This window comes from Lepisosteus oculatus, chromosome 12 (assembly GCF_040954835.1).
Source record: "Lepisosteus oculatus isolate fLepOcu1 chromosome 12, fLepOcu1.hap2, whole genome shotgun sequence".
In the NCBI taxonomy this organism is placed as follows: domain Eukaryota; kingdom Metazoa; phylum Chordata; class Actinopteri; order Semionotiformes; family Lepisosteidae; genus Lepisosteus; species Lepisosteus oculatus.
In genome coordinates this window covers 25134866-25159922 of record NC_090707.1, presented here as the reverse complement: position 1 = coordinate 25159922, position 25057 = coordinate 25134866, and the positions used below count along the sequence as shown (strand labels likewise).

Sequence of the window (25057 nt, the reverse complement as noted above, 5' to 3'; positions counted from 1 at the left end):
AGCTGCTGTTGGCTGTTGTGAGATGTTTGCCAGAGAAGGCAAAATTGGAAATAATAAACTAATTGTTGAGAGTTTAGGGTCAAAACCTCATTCTGGTCTTTCTAAAAACAGAAGTCTTTAAGTCTAGAAGCACAAGACCCAAAAATTAAAACTCAATTGCTAATTATACTGTATAGGCACTCTCAAATACAGCGCATACCATAGACACATATTGCATTGAGTCTTCAAAGACCTTACACGTTCAGCAACCCCAACATGATCATTAGCTACAACACTCACCGACACATGAAGTCAACCAGCTGCTCAAAGAAAGGCTTGCCTCTGTGTTCTTTGTAGAACTCCTCAGCCATCTCTTTGGATAACATGGTCTCTTTCATCTGGGAGATTGTGAAGCATTCCTCCTGAATTTTTCCTAAGATTTCATCTGGAAAATGAATTACGCCAAGGAGATATCGGGGGTTACATAGTTATATTGTAATTTTAAACTAATGATTTCATCAATCACACAAATAAATTAGGTGATCTTTAAATAAAATGTACTTCAAAGAACTGTCAAATTTAATCCAGCTCAATTTAAAATGATCATGAAATTTAGAAGTGAATCTTCACGATTTAGAATGATTTTAAAAAATGATTCACATAAATTCTGAATCCATGATTGATTGTTATTTATTAATTTACATGCCTAAGGACAGAATAACTGAGGTTATTACATTACTGCACATCTCTAGCCTAGGCAAAATTCAAACATACAGTATATGAATTACAATGATGGACACTGATCAAGTCAGTTGATTCTTCCAGTTCTGAAAAAAAAGAATGGAAACTGAAGACCACATTTGACTTCCAGAGAACAGGCATATGATTGAAATGGTTGATCTTACAGGTGCCTGCTCTGTCTCCTGGTATCTTAATGCAGTTCTCACATTATATGTGAGCAGTATGGGAATCATCACAGCAGACAAAGGCTATGCCAGATTAACAGCTTTACCAGACACATCCCAGAGGAAAAGTACTGTATTTCAAATAGTAGCCTAGTCTTACAGAGGGGAGGTCATTAGATTCACTATCCAACAAAACTTTAAGACAGTTCCTAATAAACCAATTACCATGCACATGAAATTCAGCAGCACTGAGATCTGGATTGATGGCAGACAGGAGAGGCAGAGCTCTGATTGATGACAGCAGTGCAGCAATCTACAAAGTCAGGATTTATTGCTAGTACTTGCAACAATAATGTTAACTTAATCATTTTTGTGCCCTTTTTGTGTCTTTTGAGCTACATTTGGATAAACTAGTTTTCTAAATTTTTAAAAGTGATAAATATAGGACCTACAATACAGCCAACATTTTACCTTTATTATTATTTTTACAGATATAGTTTTATAAGGTGTAAATAATGGTAGAACAGACTTTTTCCAAAAAAAGAGAGACATAACCTTGAAGATTCTGGCTTTTAGAAAATCAGACAAAGAAATGGAAACACTGATGTCCAGTCACTTAATAGGCTGTTTGGCCACTACGTGCAGACAATACGGTCTGTATGAACCATGGCATAGAGTCTACGAGTAGCAGGAATTGTGCAAGACAGATGTGACACCATTCTTACATGAGAAAGTTACTCAACACACGCCAAGTTAATGTAAATAGAAAATGCTGTCTCAAGCATTGTTCCAGAATATCCCATAAATGATCTATTGGTTTAGATGTGGTGACTAAGAAGGCCATGACATATGGATAACAGCAGTATCATGCTCATCAAACCATTGCATGACCATATATGCACTGTGGATGGGGGCATTGTTATCCTGACAGGAAAAAAAGCTGCAACACAGAGTAGTGGTTAGCACTGACCTTGCCTTTTAACGGAACGACTGCACCCAAACCATGCTAGAAAAATGCATCCTACAACACTATAGAAGCACCAGAAACCTTCAGTTTTGGAACCAAGCACTCAGGAGATGTCTTTAGATTGACACTGCATCTGTTCTCATCTGTCAAGAACATTGTGAAGGATTCAACTGACCATATCATACTGTATTTTGCCACTGCTTGTTAGTCCATATCCCGTGTTCTTTGCATCACTGCACTTGCAAGTGCACAGCCATGTTTGATAAGCAGTTTGTGCACTGCTTATCAAATTACAATTAGTATACAACAGGAGTATATGCTTCTGACCAATGTTGCTTTCTGCTAATGTCTTCCCCTTTGATTGCCATGCTAACATCATCTTAGACACTGTTGCTCGTGAAATATCAGTAAGTTGAACTGGTTTGGTCACTGACCAAATTGACCTCCTTCTGTAACTGTCAAGCAGCAGCAGGCTGGAGCTAGTAGGACCCTGTGTATTGCAGTTTCCGGTGAAGTCCGATCAGGAGGTAAATAGGATTCCAAATAAAAAACTAATCCAAAATGAGAGGCAAGGCTGAGGTCAAGTACAGGAGCTAGGAGTCAAAAGCCAGTAGGGACAGACGAGAGAAACGTAATCTTCAGGAGAAAGCAGTTGAAGAGCAGCTTGGCGAGGAAAGCCTAATAGTGAGCGAGGTCTAAAAGGAGAGTGTGGAGGCGCTTGTGTGTCTACGTGCGGTTTGTGACTGCAACTGGATTCTGGACTTTCTGACTGAGAGACCTCAGACAGTCCGGATTGAAAACAACATCCCTAGTACCACCATACTGAACTCCAGAACCCCCCAGGGCTGTGTACTCAGCCTGCTCCTGTTCACGCTGATGACTCATGACTGCACTACTAAACACAGTGCAAATTACATCATCAAGTTTGCTGATGACACGACAGTGGTGGGCCTCATTAGTAACAACAATGAGGAACCATACAGAGAGGCGGTGGAGCAACAAGCGGACTGGTGTTTCAACAACAATCTGTCTCTGAATGTCAATAAGACAAAAGAGATGATAATTGACTTCAGGAGGGGCCACGCTGATCACTCTCCACTGCACATCAACAGCTCCCCTGTGGAGACAGCTAGAAGTACTAAGTTTCTTGGTGTGCATATCACAGATGACCTCACTTGGACCATCAACACCACCTCCCTAGCTAAAAAAGCACAACAACATCTCCACTTCCTGCGGCAACTGAGAAGGGCAAACCTTCCCCTCCCCACACTATCCCTATTCTATAGAGGTACCATTGAGAGCATCTTGACAAACTGTATCATTGTTTCGTTTGGGAATTGTAAGGTCTCAGACTGCAAGTCCCTGCAACGAATTGGCAATATGGCAGGAAAAGGCTACAAGGTATTGCAATATACTGGCCAGCTCCACCAGGCTCCGTAACAGTATTTTTCCACAGGCTGTCATGCTCCTCAACAAGCTCCTGGTACCTACTGTACTTACTCCAAATCTGGACACTTTTGCCTAATGTCAGGCATACTGTCTGATGTATCCTTTGCACAATCCTCTAAAGTAAATTGCACTATGCACATTACACTTTATGTACCCTGTACCCTGTCAGAAATGTCTATATTTACATTGTCTATAGCATTGTCTTGTCAGTGCCTGGTCTGTATTCGCACTGTAGACCTGGAGAATGATATCTCGCTCCTCTGTATACTGTCACGATCGCTACTCCCCCTCTTAAGGGCACTCCAGCCCTTCCTTGTTCTGCCCCATTACCTGCACCTGTTTTAGTTCTCGCCCCACCTTAAAAGCCAGACGCAGGCCTCACCCCGACACTTCTCATTGAATCCCGTTTCGTGAAAGCCCCAAGGTCCTGCTGCGGCTGGCTCCGTTATGCTTTTAACCTCCTGTTCCTGATTCCCCCCCGCCGGTCCCGACCCGGCTCTTGGATTTTAATTCCTTCGGATGGATCGTCTGGCATCGGAGTACTCTTCTGTTTGGATTCCCCATTTTAGATTCGTCTTTGTTTGTTCGCCCCGGACTCACTTCCCCTGGACACCTGCTCACCTTGGACACACCCCGTTGTCTCCAGACCCTTCTCCTGCATGATATTTTCCCTATTGTTTCCTCACCTACCGGATCGTGTCGTCTGCATAGGGCCCGGAAAGAACTGTACGTGACATATGCTGTATATGGCTAGAATGACAAATAAACTTGAACTTGAAGCTCCTGTCAAACGCAATCCATGAATCGCCACTATTTCAAAGTTATTCGGGTCTATTGCACCTATGCTAATTGTAATTATAGGCAACAGTCCTGTCAGGACTTTTTCTACATGACTCTAGGCATGTTGGGATGTTATTTGCTTAATCCACACCTGTGTCTGCATTTTATAGACTGGGTGTCCCTCATTTCCTTAAGTATTTATGTATATATGTAGTGTCTATATGCAAGTGCAATTTGGTGAAAAAGTAAGTACACCCCTTTAAGAGTTTATTGTTTAACATATCTAGACATACGTGACTGTAAACTAATCCTGATCTAGTCTTAAGTGTAGATAAAGCTAGCCTTATTTGATACATTCAATATATTTTTTTGAAAAGTAACTGCATCCTTAGTTCTACCATGTCAATTGAGAGGGTATGTAGAAATAGGTTCAGCAAAACATTTGCAAAGGATTAGTTGATCCTCAGTGATTTCCACCTGTATATAAAATCAGAAACTTTGTGTGTTTGGTACAAACAAGCACTCAGGTTTGTGGTAACACATAATGCCCAGATCAAAATAAATCTGTGACAGATCTGAGAAAGAATTGTTGTGGCTAATCAATCTTAAATAATTAAAAATACATTTCCAAACAATATGAAGTGTTTCATGCCATGATAAGAAAGATAATGTACAAATGGAGGAAATTCAAGATCAATACCAATCTGACCAGGAGTGGCTGTCCTACTCTCCAAATTCTCTCCAAGATCCATGGGGTTCCCAAATAACTCCAGGGCTACATGCATGGATCTATGGGCCTCTCTCACTATGGTAAATGTCAGAGTTATATGTCCAGACAATATGTTCTGGACAGATTACTTAAAATTGGAATTATCAGGACTATAATCCAAAATTTAGTGAACACCAAACATGGCCCTTTAACCAGACGTACCTCATACCAACAATTAAGCACCATATTGTGAAGATGATGGTTTAGGCCTGCTTTGCTACCTCAGGAACTGGATGCCAAGCTATCAGAGTTGAAGCAGTTCTTGAATGAAGGGTGGGCCAGAAGTCAACCCAGGCGAGGTGAGAGACTGACTCTTACAGGAAAAGTTTAATGCATGTTATTGGTGCTAAAGGAGATACTTCAAGTTAATGAATCAAGGGATGTACTTACTTTTTCATACAAAGATATTGAATCCTGGCAGAGTTTTTTAAAATAATGACAAAGTAGAATTTTTGTGAGTTATCTGTTAAATGAGGATTTATCTACTATCAGGATTTAGTGAGGACTACTATGTCTAATACATTAAACCATAAGCTCTTAATGGGGTGTACTTACTTTATATAAAGTACATGCATTTTTACAACCATGTTTTTTAACATTATTTTTTATAAACTAAGAAGACCTAGCCATAGGTACACACAATTAATAGAAAGGCTCTGTACAAGCAGTTGCTGTGAGCTCTGTTGCTTGCTGTCCTGGAGATAGCCATTACCTTTGTGTTCGTTTAATGCATCTGGCTTAATGACAGCCAGGGTCTGTTCCTTGGGGAAGAAGAAGCTGAGCTCCCTGGCTGCCTCTTCACTGGTGGCACTGCCATGGAACTGGTTTATCGGTACACTATCAACCACGAATTGTGCTCTTAGGCTGTGGAGTGACAAGCAGAGAGGCAACAAAACATCATTTTTTTTCTAATATACTTTTTGAACATTTTTATGATATTATGATTTCTTAGTAGTTCTTTAAAGTACTGTATATAGAAGTTTTAAATCTTAAGTTTTTTTATTATCAGTGTGAGAAGAGTTACAAAGCCATTTCCAAACAATATGAAGGCCATCATATTGTATGTAAGAAAGATAAGGTAACTGTTTAAACTTCTGTAATATGTGTAAAGTACATAAATGTTAATTTGGAATGATTTTTTCAAAAAAATATTTTTCATTGATCAGCTTATTTTCACCGATTCGGTCTGTCAGATTATTAGCAAGAACAATGAATATCTGTTCAGTGTTCAATTTAATATGCATGATCATTATGCACCACTCTTCATCTCAGCAAATTAGTACTGTATGTTCAATTTAACAGTTAGTCATTCCATTTAATGGGCAATTCAAAATACAATTCTGTCTCAAAGTGCCTCACTGTAAATGGAATAGCATAGTCATTCCAAATAAAAAGTATTAAAGTATTATTATCAAAGTATTACTCTCCATAGACTACACATTTAAGTAATAGAACTAAGAAACACAGTTTTTAAAATAAATAAAAAGCAAAAAGTCATGATGCAACTTCATTACTTTCACTTTTCTCTGTCTCCTCCAAAACATTAGAAATTATTTCACTGACTTTTAATTGATAAGAAATGTGCAATAGTGTTTTGATAACAGATTACTTTGCACATGTTTGGAACACTAGTTTTTGATACAGAGTTTAAAATCCAGCATAAAATGTGTTTATTAGAAATCTTTGGGAACAATTTTAAGTGGAATAGCAAGGTCAGTTTGCTGTAAGTACTGTCTCCCTGGAGTTTTTGATTGACTGATTATCTGGCATGAGAATGTTGCCAAATGCCTCTTTCAACGTGCACAAATAATCAGTAAATCAGTTTCCTGCGGCAGACACCTTGAGCTATATACAGCTGAATACATTCACTAAAACATTTTAGCTCAGCTTTGGAGTCAGCTCAAAGTCAAAGTAATGGGCCGTTTGGATGGCTTGATGCCTTTTTTTCAGCTGTTGTGCTACATTTTATTTTGAATTATGTTTATTTTCTTTAACATAGTTTTACCTTTTTCTATGCTATTCCTTAATGATAAACTTACAATGACAAGGTTATGCCTTTTTTCGTTTTCAGCCTTTACTATGTGACGAACTACAGTATGTGACAATGTTTTTGGGTCCTTTATTTTTATTCATTTAAACAGGGTGTTATGCCCGAGCAGGCACCGGTGATCAGTCCCACATGCACATGTGGCAGACATTCACAGCAGGCATCTAATAAGTTTATTATCTCATTATAAGTTCAATTTCCTCTAAATACGTCTTCACTCAGGGCTCTCTCATTAGATGAGCTGCTGTGCATTTGCTACCTTGTAGTTTCTTTTCAACAGTTACCGTCTACTGTTTGTGCTTGCTGTGTTGTTTCAGCGCTTGCCCTGTTCTTACTGTGACGGTTCTTGGTGTTTCCGCCCTTGACGCTCCTGACCTGCCAGTTCTTCCCTCAGAGCCTGGGCGCGAACCCGGGTCTCGGGCGTCAAACAACTAGGAACTTGCCAGCTGAGCTAAAGGAGAACTCCCTCAGCCCGGGCGGCTGAGATCCCTGTTATACGCAGGGGTATATTCGTTACACTAGCTACCACCGCTTTGCAACCCTGAGTGTTGGGTTTATATATTGCGCATCTTTCCCTTCTTTTTTGGCCACCTTTTCTGTTGTGGTGTTCTCCTATATTGATCTGCCGAACAAATCTATAAAATCTGGACTGTTGCAGGTATCACAAGTGATGCCATACAGTAGATGCCTTTTTAAGCAGACCTGTCAGGTGCCTCTTCTTTGGCCTTTTCAATGTCTTTAGGTCCCAAGATGTTTCTCCAGGTTTCCACAGCTCCCTTCTTTGCAAGAGCAAGTGCCAGAACTGGACCACTGTAGCAAAAGAGACAACATGGGTGAGGTCAGACAAAGCCTGTGACACAAATGGGCAGGGATGCCTTTCAATACATGCTGCAACTGTGTTTCACAATACAATGTGTATTAGGTGAACAAACAGTGTGAAGTTCAGTTCATTTTGAGATAACAATTAAACTTTGGACAAAGGTTTTTGTATTAGTCTTTCTTATTTAGCACAAGACAAAGCAGAACCCTCCTTTATTGCAGGAGCAGCAGAAGAATATTGGACAGCTGTGACTGCATCCAGGTATTCATCTCTTTGTATGGACTTTTAAAAACCTCATCTGGATGTACAGTAAGACTGACTGGTGTCTAATTCAGATTTGTATATATTAAATATTCACATCGTAATCCTACATAATTGATCCATTATTGCACACAAGTATAAGTATGAGAAATATAAATTTAGTACAGTAATTAAATATTAATTCATTAAGATTAAGATAAAATCTTTCACGCATTTAATAACATTGATGTGCATGAAACGGATCTATAATCTTGACAGTTAACTAAGCATTATAGTCAGCATATTTTAACCCTATTAATATCTAAACAATGAATAATTGTTCAGGCATATATTACATATGTAGTCATTATTGTATTGGTTTTTTTAGCATATTTTATTATTAAGAAAAAATGTGCATTCTATTCATTGAGTACTGTATGCGTGTGTCACTATTTACGACTCATTTCTATCAGCCATAAAGTACACTTGGAATTTACTGTTTCAATTTCTAATTGTTTCAGTGATTCAAACCATCCAAACACTACATGTGTAAAGTGTGAATTATAATACTCCTTGGAATCAATTCCAATATCCCTAAATTATAAGGGTACAGTATGTGGGGTAAGCATGTGCTTATCTTCAGAGCTCCTAGAATGTAATGCATACTGAACTGATGTGGGACAAATTTGAACACTGCAGAGCAATCTCTTTTACAAACCTAATGACCATATTGAAGATCCAAGTCTTAGGGGACTCTTGTGCTATATAAACACTGTCACATGATGCTACATATTGATCATTATAAATAAATTATAAACTACTGTGTTTGCCTTGATGACTTTAGGAGAGAAATAAGAAGTTTCTGTGGTAAAGAATATACAACCACCTATGGAAGACAAAGCATGCTGTAGGTAAAAGAGGCTGTAATGGATGTTTGATCATGTTGGCTGGAATTAACATCACCATGGGCTTTCATCTAGGAAAGGCAGTGCAAAACTGCCAAACGTGAGTTCAGAGGTTCAGAAATAAACTGTTACTAGCGTCCTGGAAATGTATATTGCAAATGTGGCATTGCAATCAAGTGGGGAATAAGGACAGCCCTGCATCGTCATGGGTAATTACTACCTTGATAAGAGATGATGTCATCACAATACCACTTCCTAAATGCCATCATCAAATGCCATCAAATGCCATCATCAAACCTTTTTTACAGAAGCACATAAAGAGCAGACTGTCACAAGATACCTATGAAATGCTAGGTATACTTTAGCTAGACTAGCCAAAGCCTTATCCAGAGATCAAATGTATCTCTCCTAGGTTTAGGTTAATAAACCTAAACCTAAATAATAATAAAACATAATAAACATAAATGTGACCCGGGTGAGCTATATCTTTATATGATAGAAAGATTTTCTTTACTAAAGGGAAACTATAAGAATTATCCAAGAATTAAATACTCAATAGGCTTTGATCTGTCTTTTACTTTAAACACAAATTAATTGATGCATACCTTTATCCTGGAACAATTTTATTGGAATTAAATAAAAACATTCATTTGTAAAATACAGCTGGGATATTAAATTATCAATAGTTTTATGCAGATCTATTTTGAGACAGCTGCATTACCTCCCTTCTAACCAGATCTCTGCTATGCATGGCTGGATTTGGTCAATACTAGAATGGTAGACCACCAAGGAAAACTGTGTTGATTGTGTTGGACCAGAAGGAGACAATCGTCCCTCTGGAGCAGAGTTTTTAAACCAATATCCAGGTATGGTGACAGGGTTCACATTGCTTTAGGAGGTACTGCCCTTCAAATGGGCAATTAAAGATTCAAAGACATTGTTTGTAAGATTAAGGGTATTATCTCTAGTGTACTGCCAGACACTAGTGTAATGCTGTGTCATCCCAGAGATTGCTGCAGTTCAGGGGTGGACTAAGTGGGTCCCCTTATAAAGTTTAATATCATCTGTGATGGAAAAAAATGTAGAAATCCAAGAAATTAAAATTGCATATCCTTAACATTATTAATACTTACAAGCATAAATTAAAGCTATAGAAAATTCTGAATCATATTCAGTGGCTGGCCCCAGCTAATGATGTTAAGAAGTCCAGTCTATCAAGCTGCTGGCTGCTTTCCTGTCAATGTCACCATCAGTCACTTAAGCACTGCACTCCAGGGAATCATTAGCATTTGCTCTTGCTTAATGTTTAACATTTACACATTTTTTATGCTTTTATTACATTCAACATTGGGCATAAATGTGTAGTGTACCATCTACTTATCCAGACGGTACCTGTAAGACAGCAGCATCATTATTACCAACTTCTACAGTATGTGTACAACAAATGAGACTAGACTAGACTTTGGAACATGTGGACTGATCTGCCATAAAAAAGGTTATAAAATAAAAGGGAATCATCTTGTCATTTCTTTATAAGCATCTCTTAATTTTTGAATTTTGAATTTCAATCTCCCATGTACAATAATAGGTTGAAATTATTAGCCAATATCATCACATTAATCAAACAAAAGTCACTGAACTAAATTAATGTTTTGAATAAGGATGATTATCACAAGCAAATGTTTAATACTTTACCAGTTCTCAATAAAAAAAAAATCAATTTGGTTAAAATAATTAAACAAAGTATTGTTTCAGTCTTAATTACTGCCACAAAACTGAATTAAGAAACACTGACAAAGTTCTGTACTACTCCATCTTCAATGTGATTTCAATTAAAGGTAACTGTATAATGTGGTAAAACCATGCTGCTACATTAGACTGCTATAATCCCCAGACAGTTCTCTGTATGAAACATGTCAGCTCAGAGAAACCAGCCCATTGAATAACTCCTCTTGTTCCTTTTGCAGTCCTGTAAGCTGGTCAGTTAGAAAAGGAACTATTAAATGTAAATTACATACAATTAAAATAATAAAAAGTACCTAGAGTAGTTATGTTCTTGTGCTGCACAACATATTCATTATAATTGAGTACAGTACAGTAACTGAATCTTTAAAACAGGTGGGTCTCAAGCAACAGACACCAGCCTTAAGATAAAAACAACACTCTTTATTCAGTGTGGTTAAACTTCCACAAAAACATCTTACTGCTTCTCAAATGCTGTTTTTTGAGGAACAGGTAAAGGCTGAAAGGTAAAGAAAAGAAACACAATATTTTGGCTATAGAGCCTTCTTCAGGTGTGTTGAAGAAGGTTCCACAGCCAAAACATGTTTCTTTACCTTTCAGCATAGAATTAACTTTTACCTGTTCCTTTGCAACCTAAGCATGCTGATGTAGCTACCTACTAGAATGTTTAAAATGTCTTAATATCCTATCTTAAGCCAGGCAGCTAAGCTGCTTACTGGTACAAAAAACAATTTTTCTTCACTCCAATAAACTCCTAGTAAAGGGGAAGAAGTGGCATTTGAGAATTAATTTATTAGACAGTTAGGCACATGTTAGGCACACGTGAAAGGGAGTTTCGCATAGTGGGTTTCCTGTCTGGTTTGAGGCCTCCTTGAATGAGGGCACTGCACAGATTCCTTGCCAGAACTTTAGGCTGATGACTCTGCAAGATAAATCTAGGGTTTTAGCTTATAAACATAAAAGCACAATTCATAAGGATTGTAATTATCCTTCTAGGAACTGAATTAGTACTTCTGTACCATGTATGTCAATATAATTTAATACAGAACTTTTGTCAGTCTGAGGGATATTGATTCTTTTTGGTGAACACCTAAGTGAAATATTAAATATCCCGGCCATATCCCTTTCGGACTTTTACAAGCTTTATATTTGTATCAGTGAGAGCACTGTTTCCTATACTTTATATTTGCTTACTCTTAGGATGAATCTGTTCTGTATTTTGAGAATTTTGTAAATTTCCATTTCCATATGAACTCATTTAAGTACTCCATAGTCTGCTTTCCTGATTTGGTATCTACTTACAATATATATTGTTTTATAATATACTGTACATACAGTATATTGAAGCATAAAACAACCAGTTCCTTAGTACCAACATCATTGTACTTTTTGGAAATCAGTCTGATTCTCTGATAAACCTATGCACATTTTGCACATATTTTATTGTTTTTACAGCGACTATGATCATCACATTTTGCACACACCTATGTATTTTTTTTAATTTATTTTGTTGTCTTTTGTTTTATAACTATTCTGATGTCTGTTTTTGCTTGTGTTGGGCTGGACTGCTGTAACACATCAATTTCCCTATGGGATTAATAAAGTCTTATCTATCTATCTAGTGCTGCTCTTAGCTGTTCATCTGCTTCTTTCTTGATTGTTTGAAGTCTATTTTTTCATTTCTTGAACAATCACAGAAAATGAGCTTTTATCTGATATTAGAAACCTACCAATATGGAAAATGCATTTGTTAGCTTGTGCTGTAGGTGTTACCTGGTCATATTGCTGAGTAGTGCTGGGAAGTAGTCCTTGCCCACATGGTCACTGTAGAATTGGTGCACCTGCTCCTCTGTCAGCATCACTTCCTTCTGCATGGCAATGGTGAAACCTGACTCCTGGATCCGCTGCAGGATCTCTCCTGAAAATACATTAGTCACTCTTATACAAGTTTTATCACCATTGCAGATTTAGGGTATACAGTATGTATGCAGCTCCAATACAAAATTAAATAATATATCACAAGACAAGCAGGATAATCATTATAATTGATATATAATTGATATCACACCATCATAACTCTGTGTTTGTGTTTGTAAATCTGCAATGTGTATCTGATTTGTATTTCATTTGTTCTACCTTTTTTCTCTTTTACGATTTCTGGTCGGATGAGGGCCAGCGTCCTTTCCACTGAAGCCTCCTCTTTGTCATTTATGTTTGTTTCGGCAGCTATTTTGAAGTGGGGAAAGAAGAAAGCGAGCTCTTTGCTGGCCTGTTCACTGTCAGTACTGCCGTGGATGGCGTTAAAGAGAGTCTCTGTGCCATACTGGGCCCGCAAGCTGTGTGGGGAATAAAAGAAAAGGTTATACCTAGGGACAAAAATGTATACTAACCTTTTAAAAATACTGGAGAGAAAGAACTATAGAGAGCTAAAAATGTTTTTTCTAAATGTATTTCAGAGAACTGCTTTGATTTTACGGCTGAGTTAATTTCTTTTGGGCTAAAATTATTCCTCCATTCAATGACATGGAAGCATCATCTTTTATTATGCAAATGAGAAATGTTAAATTAGTTTTACTGGACTGAATTCAGAGCAAGACCTTCTAGTGACATTACTCAAGTATTAAATATAAAAAATATTTACTGTAACTATTTGAATTTGGACTGAAAACCCAATCAGCCATCCCCTTTGTAATTTTTTTCAGTTAAGACGTAATGTTGTCTAAAGGAATGTTCAATCTGCTTCAGCAGTGTCAACCAAAATCATCTAAAATAGTTTATAATATTTATCTATGAGAACCAATCATATAAGCTCACACTACTGGAGGATTGAGGGCAAGTTAAGTATTACCATACACTCAGGCTTACCTGTCAGGCTTCTCCCTTCTGGCTTCCTCAACATCAGTGGGGCCAATTAACTCTCTCCATGCTGGGATGACATCTTCAGAGCCCTCTGGCTTGGATACCACTAAGACATGCGAGGGACCACTAGACATGAACTGTACCAGTTCTTCAAAGGATGGCTGAAAAAACAAAAAAATGTTTAATTACTCTGTTTTTTCTCTTGGAATTGTTTTTAACATCGTACATGCAGATTGTTTTTGGTGAACCTGCTTCAAGAAGCTACCATCTCAGAAAAGAAAAACTTTTATTTTATATAAATTTATTGACATGTCATGTATTCATAAACTGCATGATAAGCAAACTTTATATATAGTCAGCAATTATTTCACAGTTCATGTTCAGTATCAGTATGTTTTAAATACATTAAGTGTACAGAGATGTTTTCGGTTCCCAACAGCAAAATTGCCAATGTCAGAGTATTAGCACTTTTGTTGACATTTAATACCAGTGTTAATGAGTGCACTTTTTCCTTATTTGAAAGCCATAAATATAAAACCTTTCTTCAAGTGAAGTAAAAACTCATATTACCCTGTTTCAGACAAAATATGTGTTGTATTTTATTTCACCCCCACTTAAAGCTCAATCAATACTTTGGTTCCTTTGTGAAAATAAAATCATTGGTCCACCCTTTGTAGCAAAAAGAGTAGTATAACAAACCAACACAGTGATATATTTTTAAATATACATTTACAGGCATAATATTGGAATCCACCCCAACTGTTATTCACTGATTTACTACGAATAACAAATCTTGCTAAACTATGCTAATTTGGTAATGATATTTATTATTTTTCCGGTGTAACTCTGGTAAATTGTTTACAATAATACATATTTTACACTACTCACATAATTAAGCATCATACTGTATACTTAGTTTCTCTTTTGCTGGGGAAACAAATTTAGAATAAAAATATTACAGTCCATGTGGCAGTTATATGACTAATTGATAAGTCTAAAAATTAAAATTAAAACATTAATAATGTTTATATCAGTGTGTTATAGAAGGTATAGTATTTGAAAATGTCCTTGTTCCTGCTTTTTTATGCTACTTCTAACTTGTACAGGTTTCCTGGTTACCTCTGAACTCTTGTGTTGGTAGAAATCCCGCACCTCAGTCTCAGTCAGAGTTCTTTCCTCACGGGCTAATATCTCAAATCCAGCTTCCTGAACCTAGTGGTACAAAAACAATCTTTCTTACACCCTTCTTCTCCTCCTCCCTGGGCCACTTGCCCCCTCTTACTAAACCAGCTTTCCGCCTCTTCACAGCGATCTGTTTTTTTACTTCACACCTTTTTGTCAAGGGGGGCTACTCCCCCTCTTAAGGGCGCTCCAGCCCTTCCTCGTTTCCCCCATTGTTTACACCTGTTCCTTATTCCAGCCCCTCTTTAGTTCCACCTTTAAAGTCAGATGCAGGCGTTTGCCCAAGGCTTCTCATTGAATCCTGCTTTGTGAGAGCCCAGGGTCCTGCCAGTCTGGCTCCATCATGGTTTTAGTTTTCTGTTCCTGATTCCCTGCCCCGCTGGTCCGGACCCCGTTCTTGTTTTAACTTCGGATGGATCCCCTGGTCTTGGACTCAACCTCCCGTTTTGGATTCCCCCTTTGGATATACCCTTGGATTGTTTGCCCTGGATTCACTCCCCCTGGACACCTGCACTCCTCGGACATGCCCCCCGTCTCCAGACCCTTCTCCTGCATGACTATTTTCCCTATTGTATCCTCACAATTCCGAATCGTGTCATCCGCATAGGGCCCGGAAAGAACCGGATCGTGACACTTTCTCCACCCCTCTCCATTTTGCACTTCCTGAGTGGCCTCTCGCCTTCTCCCTACTCCTCCTCCACTTTTCCAGCTTATGTTCTCCTGTGCTATTTAATCTTTGCCGTCTTCCCTGTCTTTCTCACACCTGAAGAAGGCTGTTCCTTTACTAAAAAAATACTTGTGTCTTATATGAAATGTTACGATCAGTCTGCACTAGATCTTACCTTCATAATAATTTCATGTGCTTTTCCTTGTGCAACCGCATCTGGTTTAATAATGGCCACAGTGTATGATTCGCTGATAGGAACTGCAGCAAAACAAATGCATAGCTTGTTTATGGTGAATTAGAGGTTGGGAATCCTATCCTATACTCTACTGCAATGATCAGGTAAACTATACCCAGAGAAATATCCATTTTTGTTATTGACATTTTTACATAATGCAATAGGAATTATATCCTATATCCTACAGTATGCAAAAAATACTTTCTTTTACATTAGCACTCATACTTGGCGACTTGTGTTTCACTGTAAGTCTTATCTAAAATCATAGTAAACTTTGCAGGATTATTGATACAAAACACCTGAGTTGGACAGTAGAATCTACCAAAGTTAAGACATCCTACCAAGAACATCATCCTCAGTTTCCTCATTTTTAATCACCTCCTCTTCTTTATCTTCAACCAGACCTTCATCTCTTATCTAATTCAAATAGTAGAACACAGAGAAAAATGAATTTTCATATAGTAGTTTACAATACTCCCCAGAAAAAAATATATTAAGCACACATCATCTACAGTATGCGGGATGAGGTTTTACCTATTACCATTATATCAAAAATCGATAGGGAAAGTAGACTCTATTACACACTATCAAATGACCCAGCTGAAGAAGAGGCTGAAATGTGTGTAGCAGTAGTTTTTCATTAGCCCTCATTAGCCATAAAATGCTTTCATTTTATATAAGTGATCTCGCTGTCTTTTTTCCACGCTCTCATGTCGGCAGCGTCTTACCACTTTGCGCTCAATGCCCTGCTCCAACACTCTCTTCTCTGCTGCCAGCTGGTCCACAACTGTCTTCTGAAGGAGGGGAGCATTGGCCCCACGCACAACTGACACCAACTGACCTCCCTGAAAAGCACACGCACACACACCACTCCGCTTAAAACCTACAGGATACGGCATGTACTGTATATACACAAACAGCCGAGATACTGAGAAGAGGTAGAAAACTATCCAATCCTGGTGTGCCACAAGGTCTTTCCATTTTTTGTTACACTTGGGAACTGAGCTAATTAAACTATTTATTTGCATAACATACTCTTCCAGATGATGAGATTGGTGATGTCAAAGCACATTCTTAAGACAAAAGAGCAGACAAAGGGATAATTTTTTCCAGGGGTTCCTAATGTCAGTGATTCTTAAACCTCGAGGACCACATTCTTGATGTTTTTTTTTTAATTCTAGCAGAGCTTAATTACATAATTGAACTAACAATCAAGTTGCTTGATTGGAATGTTTGTAAGTTTTTGTCTACTCAATTATTTCTTATGAACCAAAATGAACAGGGGGGCAACCTACTGTACATATTTACAGTTAGAGCTGTAAACAGTCAAATATTCAAACTGATAGTATTAATAAATTAGTTAAGGTGCAATTGGGATACTGAGAGCTTGATAACGAGAAAAAACAGCAGGTGTATCATCCTTCAGGACCTGGATTGGGATCCTCAGATTAAGTCAATTCTCATCAAATAATTCAAAACAGCAATTTAACAGTCAAAATAAAATGGAAGAAAAAACACTTGATACTACATACTATATAAGAATAAGACCAGTTTCTATATAAGTTTCCATGTCTATGTATTCTTGTAATTTGTTTTTTACCATCAAATGTATTTGTATTTTGTAGATCTTCTTGGTCTTATACAGTATCTTTAGGAGACAGATAATTAACTGTCTTTCTGGTCTTTATGAAATGTCTGTGCCATGTCATATTCATGGATACTCAACTGTATTTTAGGGGTGACCTTGTTACATTGCACTTACTCCATAAAAGAGAAATGTAGGTTCACATTTTCCACGGTACCGTTCAAGGGCATCAATGCTGTCTGCCTCTGCCTGAAAACAAAAAAAGAAATCCAGATGAGCAATAACTAGACATGGTCCTCTTACTGTAAAGACACCTTTATGCCTCCTTGATTCAAAAATGAGTTGCACTCTACTAGGGTGAATTTATAATTATAAATAATTATAATTATAATAATTGCTTACACTTATATAGCGCTGTTCTGGACACTCCACTCAAAGCGCTTTATAGGTAATGGGGACTCCCCCCCATCACCACCAATTTGCAGCATCCACCTGGATGATGCGACGGCAGCCATAGTGCGCCAGAACACTCACCACACATCAGTTATCAGTGGGGAGGAGAGCAGAGTAATGTAGCTAATTCATAGATGGGGATTATTAGGAGGCCATCATTGGTAAGGGCCAATGGGAAATTTTGAGCTATTGCACAGATATAGCATTTTATTTGTAAATTATGTACAATAGTTACATTTTGCTTTTAAAAACATCCTCACTTTGAAAGATATAGCTGGTTAAATTATCATTAGATATCCTAATTTAAATAAATATATATTTAAATATACATATCTCAAGATAATGGATACTTCAGAGTATATAATGAAAATAAGAAATGTGGAATGCTTTGGGGATATCCTGAAATGATTTCTGGATATACTAAAATACACATTTACATCCGAAACATTTTGGAAAATGAAAATTCTGGTGTGTCTTGTCTGCAACTGCCAATTAAATATTTTTAGTTGATTAAAAATACTTACTCTCATTTAAATGTTATAAAGAGGACTTCATTTCAGTTAAGGATGGTTATTCTTCTAACTTTTGATTATTTAATGCTATTATTATATATAATACAGTATATTTATTAATTATATATAATATATCATATTAATATATTTATACATTATATATATATATTGCTATTATTATACAGTAACATTAAGATATTATCAGGAAAAGGTACCTTACGTCAAACAAACAAAAAAGAAAAAAAGAAAAACTGTGTTCTTTACTTGGACTTACCGTGGCAAAATGCAAGAGTTCATCTCCCAGTTCATTTTTGATTTTCCGGAAGAGGCTGACAACAGCTCGGCAGGGCCCGCACCAAAGCTGATAAACGTCCACCGCTGTGGGAAAAGGAGTGAGAGTGTGGAGGAAGCACTGAACTCTGCAGACAAGCACTCTGGATACACTGCAGCTTCAGCATTGGCAGTGTCCCTTTATAATGCACATCCTGCCTGTCTGCAGTCGCTAAATAAGCTTCCTTCATAATTAACTTCATGCCACCATTAATTAAAAATACAAAAAATAATCATTTTTCTTTTCAGTTTCTTTGTTTTTGTGACTTGCCCCCCAGACTGTGTGGTTGGATTTGCAGACTCAGACTCTGCTGTCGACTGAAAGTATTTTATACTTTAGCTGTATTTTTAACCTCAGCAAAACTTCAAGTAAAACTATGCACTGTGTTTTGTAATTAAAAGCAGATTTGTTTTCTTATCATTCTTTAACTAGGTTCCATTGGCCTGTTTTCCCTTGTGGGCTAAACAGTGAAAAACAATTGCACATCTAAGTAATTTAACACAGAATGGGCTGTTTGTCCACTGGCAAAACATGGATTAGTGTCATTAATTTTCTGTCCTAGTCTCTTTTAATACAGAGGAACAACTTGTTTTCCTTTTTAAATATTAACAGATATTATTTGCTAGATGCCAAAAACTATTTTTAACATATCCATATCTACAATACATTAAGTAATAGGCAAATTAATAACATTATTGGGATATTAAACCTGCCAGCAGCTCCAGTCACTTATCTGCCATCCTTTACATCAAAAACAATAGTGCTTTATTGAATTTAATTTAAGTCATGCCAGCTAGAATAAAACTACAACTTTTGTATTTACCAATCAACCCTTTCATTGCAAGCATTTCGTCCCATTGTTCCTGGTTGGTAATGGCCATCTAAAAAACAATCAACAAAAAACAATTGATACCAGTCTTATGGCTCATTTTACTTTGATGATACACAACGTCCCTGTATTACAGATTCTCTAAAAATCATAATGATTCTTGTGTTCAACACAGGAATGTTTTCAAGACTGGAATCTCCTGTATAAAGATTTAGCCCCTCGATATTGTTGTTCGATTTTCCTAGACAAGAATTAAGAGAAAACAGTTGCACTTGAGAAGTTCTAAAAATTGTAAACATATTTATGAAAAAAATGAAAAAAGTAGAAGCTGTCTGTGTTTATTTTCGGCCTTTAAAAACAATTCTACGGCACTGATACTAGAATAGAATACTATGGGTTCTTTATTACTGTATAAAAATAATACATACCTGCAGCGCCAACTCTTTCTTTTTTCCAGCCATAGCTAAATGTTCTATTTAATCCAACAAAATCAAACAAACCAAAAGTTACTAGGTAGTACCCAAAATATACAGTATAAACATATATATAAAAGTCAAAGCGTAAAATCATTTGAAAGTGTTATTAGAATGTTCATACTTGCAATGCAATATGACTTTTCTTCGGTATGCAGAATTATAAAAACATTCTAAATTAATGTAGGAAACGTTATTTTTTCTTTCTACGAGATTGAATTAAACCCCTTTAAATGCTGTCAAACAGATCTTTGCATTGCTTAGAAACATACAGTATTTAGCGTTTCCCGTTGCTAAGCAGTTCACATCATGTGACCAGAAGTCGCTGTAGTGTAACCTGTTTCGCGAAGTAAATAAAGTGGTTGGTGCATGCATTCAGGGAAGAGAAATAATTGGACGAGTCTGTAAAAATTCCTACACACTATATGGTAAAAGGGAAAACAATGTTATTTCAATGCCTGGACAAAAATAAAACCTTAAAAGGTTAAGTTAAAATAAATATTCAATTTTTTATGTGGGAGTGTGTTGAAGACATTTGAAAGATTTGTATATTTAATAAATAAACCCAAAACGCCATATCATTTTCTTCTGCGCAGTGTTTACCAGTGAAACCATGACGTATCCCACAAAACGGATGTCGTCACATCCGATTGTAGTATCAGGATGTCTTAGTGGCTGTAGCAGCGCAATACTAAGACTTCTGGCATATTTATTTTATTCTGCTGTGTGTATATATTTCTCCTTGGGTAAAGATGTCGGAATCACCTGAAACACAGAGCCTGGTTTCTGCGTCCTCACAGCTGAATTTGATGGACATTGATGCGGTTAGTATTTTGTGTTAAGACGATGTTATGAGTATGCGGCGTTTATACTACAAATTGCTGGTAATGATAACTGATCAGATGCATTTTGTGTTTATAGTGCAGGTCTATGGCATGTGACATATTCTGCAAGCAGTGGACAGACCCATAAGAGTGAATTCGAGGCTTTGTTCCAAAATTTATTGAAGCTGTGTTCCTGCAGAACTTAAAATTATGAGATACTACTGTGATTTATGCATTTTAATTTAATTGTTGTTGTTCAGAACCTGTTCAGGCTATCGTGGATATACACTAAACTGGCACTTATCGTATTCTGTAACTGTCTTTGATTCGTTGTAACTGTCTTTGATTCGTTGTACCTGTCCATGTCAGTCTGTTGTACTGCTCCTACATATAACTCAATGTTACAGGAGTTAAAATTCAACACAACAAATACTGTATTTCTTTCCATTGTTGTAATCACTATGTATCGTGGAAGAATACTGATTTTTGTGATCATGCTTGAAACTGTTACATTATGTCTGCAGCTTTTTTGATAATGGTCTGCTTTTCATGTTTTACTTATTCTTAAACATTTGCTGGATAGGCTTGAAATTTTATAAGTTACAGCTAAAAGTATGGCACTACATGATTTGTACAATTTGCCTCCTCCACCAAAAACAGCAACTTACAAAACAAATTATCTTCCCATATAAAAAAGGATTTTTCAGTTGGTGTCACTACAACTTTATAGTCTTGTTGACCTGACTTTTCCTCACAACACACCTAGGAGCAATTTTAAGGTGTCAAAGTGTTACAAGTTGTGAATTGTTCTCTTTCAATATGGACTGCAATCCACGACTGACTCGACTCGCAATTTAGATTTTAAAGAGACTATAGTGATGTTTTTATATCATTGCCTTTCAGATTGATGACAAAGAATATGACATCCCTCAAGTTGATACCCCTCCCACTCTGGAAAGTATCTTAAATGAGGTATGATTTGCTTATCTTGTAGGTGCCACATTATGCTTTAAGCCACATACCTGTAGGTTTTGGTGCTAGTGTCTAAAAAGCAATGGACTTCTTGTTTGAGCCATTTGCTCTGTCAATTATTTTTCAGCCTGAAGATGAGGATGAACCTTTCATCCTGGAAGACACCTCCTTGCTGAATACTGAGAACATAGATGCTCATTCCTGCGAAACGTCCTCTCTTGCCAGCTCAGATAGTGGGGACCGCACACATCTAAAAAGGTACAGCGCTGTGATGTACTGTATTTATACTGTGTGCTCAGACAGATATGGCAGAATATAAAAACATAACAATAAGGCAGTCAACAAATAAGGTTTCATTCTTATTACATATCATACAGAAGGATCTGTAAAATCGTTCTTAGTTTTTAATTTTGTTAATCTTTTGTAGCTTTATTTGTTTTAAAAAGTATGTCATTGCAAGAAAGCTGTGGGGTAAAATGTATGTAGTTGGGTCCTTTCATTTATTGTCAAAGTGTGGTTCTTCTTCACTTTAAAAAAAAAACACTTATTGCTTGCTTTCTGGAGTTTATATTGAGAACAATCAGTTGCTTTTATGAAATAATATTGGATGTTGTCTCACACAAGTTTTCTCACAACAGCAGCTTTATTCTCCGCAGATTCGTTTGAACAATAATATATTGTGAGCTGGTTACTTTTAACAAGATGAACATAGGGGAGAATGTGAAGATCATAGAATATATCACTTTATAGTATTAGATAATGCAGAAATCTGTGTCTGCTGTGCATAATAATTCTCCTCTCTGATGTTTTTCAGAAAGAAGAAGTTAGCTGAAAGCAACATTGCGGTCCATGGCTCAGTTCTGCGACGTGGCACGTTGAAGGGAATCTCTGCACAAATGGTGTCTGCTGCTGTGAGTTTCTGGGCTTGTCAACTTGCCCAGCAGGGGATTTCCTATCCCATTTCCTCATACATTCATAGTGTGTGATTTTTGTTTCAATACGGGTAGATATAGCCAATTCAAAATCCTGAGGAAAGCTAGTGTAAATGTATGCTTTAGGGCAGGCATACTGTATACAACCCGGCTCCTGCAGAGCCTGGATTCATCAGCTTCTGTAGGTAACCATCAATTTATAAAGACCTGCAACATTTAATTGTGATCAGTTGTAAATGGTTTGTTAAATTAATTAATTTTCAGATTCATTTATAACATAAATTGTTAGCCCTTGTGGACCAGAGTTCTGTTATTTGAGGACATTACATTATGCTTAATTGATCAATAACATACCAGTGTTTCTGGTTTGTACAAACAGGTCATTAAGGATAACTCATACCTTGCCTTTAGCCTGTACAATTAAGCAATGTTCTTTCTTTCCAAAAATGTATTACAGGAGATCAATTTGCAGATGAACTGTTACTGTGACACATTGTAGCAATCCATCTGTTTGTGGAGAAGGAATTTGGATACTGATGTGCATCCACTAGTTAATCTGCAACCTAATTATGTAGTATAACAAGTTCAGAATCCTAGGATAACTGAACTAAAGTAAAAAAAAATCCTCCTGGCCTAGCTGGATCAAGTTTTCAAAGTCATGAGCAACACCAATAATTGCTTTTCCATCCTTTTTGACTTTCAAGTGTAAAATCTTATTTTGAATGTTTGTATGTAGTCAAGTCTGCCCAGGTTTCTTTACCTAGTTTACCAAGTGTGGGACTGACCCCAGGGAGCCAGTGCTGTGAGGCAGCAATGTTAACCACTGCACCACTATGCCATGCGGTTTTTGTTTTTGTCCAATACCTGAATAGAATAAAATTAGAGATAAAACCAATAAATAAAAGATAATCTTGTTCTTAGAATATATATTGATGTTTCAAACAAGCACAATTCCCATGTACTGTAGGAGCATCAGTACAACATTAAAGCAGCCATTGATACACAGTTCCAGAAAACTTACATTTCTTTATTAACATCTTGATACTGACTTTTAACCTTTTGCTACTGCCTATGTTTCTAGTCTGTTTGCTGCTTATTCCTATTTTATGCACCATATTTTAACTTCTTTCTTTTATAGTTCTTTGAAAGTATTTGCTTCATTGCAGATTTCCAGAATTTTTCCTTATCTTCTCCACTGAATGTTTTGAGAAACATGTTTGTCCTAGTTTTAAATAACAGGAGTCTTAGCAAACTAATAACAGCAAAATTTGGTGCTTGTTTAATTTATTTTATACACAAAGCTATCCAGCTATGCCCTCTAGTTCAGTTATTCTAATTCAGTTAAGTTAATTTGTCATATGAACAAGTGCAATGAAGTGCTTATTAAAGGGTATAACTAGGGCCAGCTGTGTAAATACTTTATTAAACAGTCAGGGCTGTTTCCATGTTCAATATAAAACTCACACATTTAGTTCTTATCATCACATTGAAGTGGTTACCACATGGAATCTAGTGGTATATTATGTCCTGCTCAAAATATATTTTTGAAGACCTCAGAAAAAAAGTCATTGGTGCTTATCAATCAGGAAAGTTACAAAACCACTTCTAAAGCTCTCGCTGCAAAAATGCAGCACGAAATTGTCCGGGAAGCTACAAAGAAAACCCAGATCTTCAGACTGAGAGGCCTGCAGGGTTCTGGAGTTCATGGGTTCATGGTTCATGACTCCACCATCAGAAAAGCACTGGGTAAAAATGGGATTCATGGGGGAGGAGCAAGGCAAAAACCATTGCTTGCCAAGTAGAACATTGATGCTTATCTCAGGTTTACTAAAATGTACCTGAATGACCCTAAACACTTTTGGAAGAATGCTCTGTGCACAGACAGGTCAAAAGCGGACCTTTTCAGACTGCTTGGGTGCTGTTCTGTCTGGCAAAAACCAAACACTGCTGGTTCACAATAAGAACCTCATTCCAACTGTCAAACATGGTGGTGGTGGTGTCATGGTTTGGGGATGCTTAGCTGCATCAAAGATCTGGACAACTTGCTGTTATAGAAGGATGCATGAGTTCTGCTTTATCAGAGAATTCTAAAGGAGAATATCAGGCCATCAGTCCATCAGCTGAAGCTGAAGTGCGATTGAGTCATGCAGTAAGACAGTGATCCTAAACTCCCAAAGCAAGTCAACATGACTAAAGTTGCTCTGAAATGAGCAGTTCATGCTAAAAAACCCTAAAATGTTACTGAAGTGAAGCAGAGTTTTCCCTGGAGGAAAGGACCAACATTTCTACAAAGTGATGTGAGAAACTGATCACCAATTACAGGAAGCATTTGGTAACAATTATTGCAGCTAAAGGTGGTGCAACCAGTTACAAGGGGAAGTTAATTTTTCACATGGGACATTGGGTGTTTGATGACTTTGTTTATGACATAAATGAACAGACACCCACCTTTGGTGTTATTTGTTCACTCAGAATCCATTTGTATATTGCTAAGACCCACATGAAGCTATGATAACATTCAGGACCGAAAATATGGAAAAATTCAGAAAATCTGGAAAGGGGTGAATACATTTTCTGAACTGTACTTAATGGTGTACAT

General features: G+C 37.1%; 2 protein-coding genes across 5 annotated transcripts in view; one reads left to right on the top strand and one right to left on the bottom strand.

Annotated features, from left to right (window-relative positions):
- nme9 (NME/NM23 family member 9) overlaps positions 1-20347 on the bottom strand; it is a 38276-nt gene extending 17929 nt beyond the window's left edge. For 2 of the 4 annotated variants that reach the window (XM_069196713.1, XM_069196717.1), the window contains exons 1-15: positions 19855-19992; positions 19686-19729; positions 19252-19309; positions 18372-18475; positions 17310-17381; positions 16276-16392; positions 15889-15964; positions 15488-15570; positions 14583-14675; positions 13470-13624; positions 12741-12940; positions 12378-12522; positions 7599-7706; positions 5562-5713; positions 280-424 (exon numbers count right to left, since the gene is read on the bottom strand). In XM_069196713.1, the coding sequence (XP_069052814.1) occupies positions 280-424; positions 5562-5713; positions 7599-7706; positions 12378-12522; positions 12741-12940; positions 13470-13624; positions 14583-14675; positions 15488-15570; positions 15889-15964; positions 16276-16392; positions 17310-17381; positions 18372-18475; positions 19252-19309; positions 19686-19718 (1541 nt within the window). In that variant the 5' untranslated portion in view covers positions 19719-19729; positions 19855-19992. The other 2 variants (XM_069196714.1, XM_069196716.1) reach the window with 2 other exon arrangements.
- Positions 20348-20378: 31 nt separating this feature from the next.
- The window catches only part of vps8 (VPS8 subunit of CORVET complex), a 372860-nt gene continuing 368181 nt past the window's right edge, over positions 20379-25057 (top strand). Inside the window, exons 1-4 of the mRNA XM_069196707.1 lie at positions 20379-20554; positions 21458-21526; positions 21654-21784; positions 22341-22437. Of these exons, the coding sequence (XP_069052808.1) occupies positions 20483-20554; positions 21458-21526; positions 21654-21784; positions 22341-22437 (369 nt within the window). The 5' untranslated portion in view covers positions 20379-20482. The remainder of the gene's footprint in view (positions 20555-21457; positions 21527-21653; positions 21785-22340; positions 22438-25057) is intronic.